Source organism: Pimephales promelas, chromosome 11 (assembly GCF_988280905.1).
Source record: "Pimephales promelas chromosome 11, fPimPro1.hap1.1, whole genome shotgun sequence".
Lineage (NCBI taxonomy): Eukaryota > Metazoa > Chordata > Actinopteri > Cypriniformes > Leuciscidae > Pimephales > Pimephales promelas.
In genome coordinates this window covers 26,085,000-26,090,689 of record NC_142779.1, presented here as the reverse complement: position 1 = coordinate 26,090,689, position 5,690 = coordinate 26,085,000, and the positions used below count along the sequence as shown (strand labels likewise).

Below are 5,690 nucleotides of genomic sequence, written 5' to 3'. Positions count from 1 at the left end.
TGGTGTATCAGTAATCAGCTGGCTTTATCTAGACTTGTCACGCACTCAAACAGCAAATCAGAACAGGATGTGCTGGGAAAGCAAGATAAAGCACTTCATAGGGAAGGGTATATCCTACACACTGTCCTTTAAATTCCCAATTGAGTGGCTGTGTGGAGATTTAATGCGTGTAATAAAGATAGAATGGTTATTTTTTTACTTGTCACTATTTTCCTAGGGTAGTACAGAGCCAGTTACAATAAATCAGTCAGTTTTGTATTGAAGACTCAAATGTTTTACAGCATTTATAAAGCATTTATACTATCATACAAGTCTGAGTAATGATATTTTGATTTACACATTCATTTATATATGCATTTAATCCCAAAACTGTAAACTGTATTGTATGTAGTATATTGTATATAATGTATATAGTTCTTAATTTCAAATGACAGAGCTTAAATGAAGTAGAAAAATATATCTTTCATGTTGGTATCACATGGCCTGGGAACTAAATATTAGCAGTTCAGTAATAAACTTACATATTAATGTTTTTTCTAAAAAAAAATATATATATATAGTAGATCTAACACAGTTGAACAGTCTATTAACATCAAATTCTATTACAGAAAAAAAAAGATATCACCGCAAATCAAACATTGCTATTACAATTCAAAAATGCATTGCAGCACTGCAGTTAAAAGTGAGAAAGGATAAGTCACAACACATACTATAACAGTTAGTTAACGAACCCTGAAATTCCCCTTCAGGATTCCCCTAAGAAGGGACCCAAGGGATACAAAATGTGTATCAGATTCACATTCAACTTATTATAGACGTAGATGTCCGAATAATTTAATAGAAGACTTCCTGTGACCCACTGCAAGATTCTCCACAACACAATGGAAGTGGACTGCGTTAAACCCACATATGTTTATTTGGTAATTATAGATTAATGGTAAGAATTCAGTAATAACAAGGCACTGACCTCGACAATGCTGTTGTGAGAATCAGGAAATAGTATCAAGGTACACAGGGATTAAGAGGAACAATAAAGTGCTGTAAGAATATACTGTACAAATTTCTCATTTTATGAGCATTATATTGTGATGTTTACAATGCAGCACCGGGCTAGTTTGAGCTAAATGACGATAACAACAACTAAACAAGGAAAAGGTACTTCAAGCTCAATGTAAAATATTAACAGAAAATTGTTCAAATCAACATAAATAGATAAAAGCAATTGTGTCTGCATGCTATACCGACAAGGAGAACTAGAATTAGTAACATACAAATCTCTCGTCTAATTACTGCTATGCATGTAAATGTCTCAAAACTCAAAACATCATGTGATGTTCCGTTGGGTAGCTATTGCTTTGCTGCTCTTGCAGAGTATACCATAAATCAGTGCAATGTGTAGTTACAGGGATGTATGGGTGTGTTGTTATTCCTGTAGCTAGTTTTGACCAGGAAAATGTTTTGCCTGAGTATGATGTCTATAAATATATTGATATTTTTCACCCATCCAGATAAGATATTCTTCATTGTTTGTTTTCTTATCCACCCTTCATTTGCCAGAGTATTTAAGTTGTGTGCTTTGATTTCACTTCAAACTTGAGGTCTTTATCTCTGTTCTGTGGGAGTCCGAGACATTTCTATCAAGCCGTCCACGAGTTCTGAGCTGTCACGGAGTGTGACAGACACTTTAAAGGCTTTTGGTTTAATCGTGAGCCCATACTCATAGTCCATGCTGGGACTACTTTCTGCTGTAAAGCTACACTGATGTAGCAGCAAAGAAGTGAAGAGGAAGAGCTGTATCTTGGACAGGTCTTCTCCAATGCATCTGCGCTTCCCCACAGAGAAGATCAGCACGTTGGTGGTTAAGTCTTTGTTGAGCGCTCCATCTTCGTCCAAGAAGCGCTGTGGGTTGAATACCTCTGGTTGATCCCATTTGGTCGGGTCATGGTTCAAAGACCATTGGTTGATGAAAACGATGGTGTCTTTGGGGATGACATAACCATTGATGGACGTGTTCGCGGTTGTGCTGTGGGGGATCGTAATGGGGATGAATGACGTGAACCGCATGACTTCGTAGATGAAGGCTGTGAAGTATGGAAGATGAGGTTGGTCTGCAATGGTTGGAAGGCGACTGCGATTCACCACTCTGTCTACATCCTCCTGAAGACGTTTCTGGACTTCTGGATACCTGTAATATAAGTGAAGACCTCTTTCAGCATTTTCAACTTTCTACTGAGTTCTTGAGTTCCCCCAGTCACCAAGAATATATTATGGACATTGAATGTTGATATTGAAAACGCTTGTTTTGCGAAGCAGAATATCTGATTCATTGAGGATTTAAATGTAACTTGTATCCCATATCTGTTTATATACGTATAAAATAGGGCTATAGTCTCATCTGTACTAGTATCCTGTATGAAGCAATTGTTGAGTTTCACAGAGTGGCCTACATGTTTAAAAGTGTTAGTGGGTCAGATTTCATTTTGTGTTTCTGTAACCTGCCCTCATTATTTGCTGCCAGTACCTGCACGGAAGAGTTACATAACACACAAAAGCTTTTGGGTGTTATTGAGATCCGTCTGTCTCTTGTGGACTCTTGTAAATCTGTAAGTTGTTGCACTGCAGAGCTATAGTTTCCCCCCAAAATAAAAATGCTGTCATCACTTACACACCTTCATGTTCCGAACTTGAGTTTCTTTCTTGCGTTCAACACAAAAGAAGATATTTTAAAGAATGTTGGTAAACAAAGAGTTGATGGTAGCCATTGACTTCCATAGTAGGAAAAAAAACACACTATGGAAGTCAATGGCTTACCAACATTCTTAAAAATATCTTAATTTGTGTTCAACAGAAGAAAGAAACTTATACAGGTTTTGAACAACATGAGGGTGAGTAAATTATGACACATTTAAAATTTGGGGGTGAACTATCCTTTTAAAATTCTGCATAGTTCAGCTAAATAAATAAATAACAATGCTGTTAGAATGTACTCATAGTTTCAAACCCATATTTTTCTTCGCTTTTTTTTTCTGGGCAACATAAGGAGATGCATTGGAGCGGCTCTTTTTCATGCAATGAATGTGATTATTGATTGATAGTGTCAAGCAGAAATGATATTGAATAAATCATGTTGCTTTTTTTTTTTTTTTTTTTTTTTTTTTTTGGAGCTTCACCGTATAGGCTAAATTATTGTCCACTGAGCAGATTGACCGTCCAGCAATATTTCTTCTTTTGTTCCCATAAAATTAGTTCGATGTTATTTAAAAAAATAATGTTAGGCCTATACTTATTTAATTGTATTAATTTAAAAAAAAATAAACACAAAATGTAAGTAGCCTAGCAATAAGAGTAAATGTGTAAGGTTTTACATTTATGGTAGACAAAATAATAATAATAATAATAATTTACCTGACTAGTAACAGAATGATCCACTGTAGAGCTGTAGATAGAGTGTCTTGACTGGCTCCAAAAATATCCGAAATGGTCGATGGCACGAACTCCTTATCCAGAAAGACCCCGGGCCCCCCTGACAGCCCTTTATCCAGAGCTACGATGAACGCGTCAGTCATGTCACGGACAAAGCTCAATGAAATAGTCTTGCGGTGCTCCACCACTTTGGAATGAATAAACTCGTAAAACTCCGTGTTGAGTGCTTTAAACTGGGCAAATAGAGTTTTGATGGGGTTCGGGAAGTGCTGCAACCAGGGCATCACATCCACGATGCTTCCAGCTCCGACTGTCTTGGTAAACTGATCATTTCTGCCCACCACCTGCTGGAACTCCGCATCATCAAATGAGTACCGGTTCCCGAAGCACACGGCGCTCATGGTGTTCGCCACCGACACCACCAAATACCGATGCGGTTCGAAGAATTGCTGCTCGCGAGTTTTAGTCAGGAACAAACGGATGAGCTCTCCGATCTCGCACACGATGTGCTTCTCAAACGTTTGTTTGGTGTGGATGTTGGCTGTGGAGAAATTTCTCACGGTGCTTTGGGCAACCTTTCGATGCAGTTTCCACCACTGGCTGTAGTTACCGAACGCCAAACTTTTCCCACCGGACACGAACCGGAACGATGCGAAGTCCGGTCTGCCGGCAAAATCGGTGCCTTTTTTTATAAGCGCCTCTTTAATCGCGTCTCCGTTCAGAACCACCACGTCTCGGCTGCCAAGTTTGATCTGAAACACGTTGCCGTATTTCTTGGCCATCCGGGTGAAGAAAAAGTGAGGACAGGTACCGAGCTGAGCGGCGTTACCGATGACGGGCCATGGGAACGGACCCGGTAACTGACACCGACCGGGTCGCCGCCAGAACATGAGCGTTAAACACACCAACAGAGATAGCAAAGCACTCCTCGACGAAAGCTGAATGAAATCACCTAGAGCCGCTAGAAAATCCATTTTTGATATATTTGCAAGCCTCGAAATCAATACAGAATCAATTTGAAGGTCAAATGCAATTTAACCTGTTGAGCATCAGAAGTTTCCAGCGCTTGCGGCGTGTCTGAGAGATTCATGTGAAATTAAAGATTGGGATAAAGTTAGAAGTGTTGGGATGGTTGGTCTAAGATGAAATGAGTTTACTCAAGAATTGATCCACGAGTAAATCACACCACTGAGTCTCCTCCTTTACTCTCTCTCTCTCTCTCTCTCTCTCTCTCTCTCTCTCTCTCTCTCTCTCTCTCTCTCTCTCTCTCTCTCTCTCTCTCTCTCTCTCTCTCTCTCTCTCTCTCTCTCTCAATGCTTGACTTTAACTGCTGTGAATTTTGAACTCTATCTATCTATCTATCTATCTATCTATCTATCTCATGTGAAAAAAAATGACATCATGCTGTTTAATAAAAAGTAACAAAACCTTGTAATAGTAATTTTAATTCACCAATGAATTACTGAAATTATGGAATATTGGAAAGAAAAAAACGTGGTCCTATATGTTGGGCTACATTTGCAGTGAAATGTTTAAAAAGGCGATACTTGTAGCCTTTTCCCAGGGCAAAATAAATTTAATTTTATCCTTCTAAATCTAGTTACAGTTATAGCTATGTTTTGAACATTGTAATAGGGATGCTTTAGTTTTCTTGTGTTTGCAGCTTCAGTACTAAACTGTGCAAGTCAGAACAGATCTGATCGTATAAAGAATGATGATGTGTCCTGAAACTGTTGATCAAAACTAATATTTGACATGTCAATATATAGTGTACTTCCTTCATCACTGTGGGAAATACAGTAGAACAGATAACAAGTGATGGAAAATGATGCAATGCTGGAGATTTTTGATAGTATTTTCCTCTTTCTCTGTTTCCACCTGTTGCCACTAGGAGGACCACATTCCCAACCAGAGCCAAAATGACTCTTAAATTAAGTAATGAAGGAAAAAAGACCTGCATTTATTTGTTTGCAATTCTACAACTTTTCCGTGCGTACACTGTAAAAAAAAATATTATCATGATTTGTATTCACAACATTTTTTCTTTTGTCAAATCAACTTAAATAATTGATGTAGTTCAGATAACATGATATTTTGAGTTTCTGATGATTAAATCAATTTCCTTCGTTCTATTAAGTCATTTTTTTCCCATTTCAATGAACTTTAAGGCAACCAGGTTACTAAATTTTTTTAAGTTAAACCAACAATATTTTTTACAGTGAAAGTCTTACTTAGGATGCAAAATTGTAGGCCTACTTTAACAAATG

General features: G+C 37.9%; 1 protein-coding gene across 1 annotated transcript; it reads right to left on the bottom strand.

Moving 5' to 3' along the window:
- Window positions 1-541: 541 nt before the first annotated feature.
- Window positions 542-4,599, bottom strand: cyp1b1 (cytochrome P450 family 1 subfamily B member 1). Its single transcript, XM_039657155.2, has 2 exons — window positions 3,406-4,599; window positions 542-2,185 (listed from the first exon to the last, which is right to left on the bottom strand). Exons 1-2 carry the CDS (start codon window positions 4,395-4,397, stop codon window positions 1,603-1,605), a joined length of 1,575 nt encoding a protein of 524 aa, XP_039513089.1. The 5' UTR covers window positions 4,398-4,599; the 3' UTR covers window positions 542-1,602.
- Window positions 4,600-5,690: the final 1,091 nt, after the last annotated feature.

Excerpts from the sequence above, each read along its gene's own strand:
- cyp1b1 (XM_039657155.2), bottom strand. The coding sequence starts at position 4,397 with ATGGATTTTCTAGCGGCTCTAGGTGATTTCATTCAGCTTTCGTCGAGG. Across the intron at positions 2,186-3,405 it reads ATCATTCTGTTACTAGTCAG|GTATCCAGAAGTCCAGAAAC; the intron begins GTAAATTATTAT and ends CTTATATTACAG.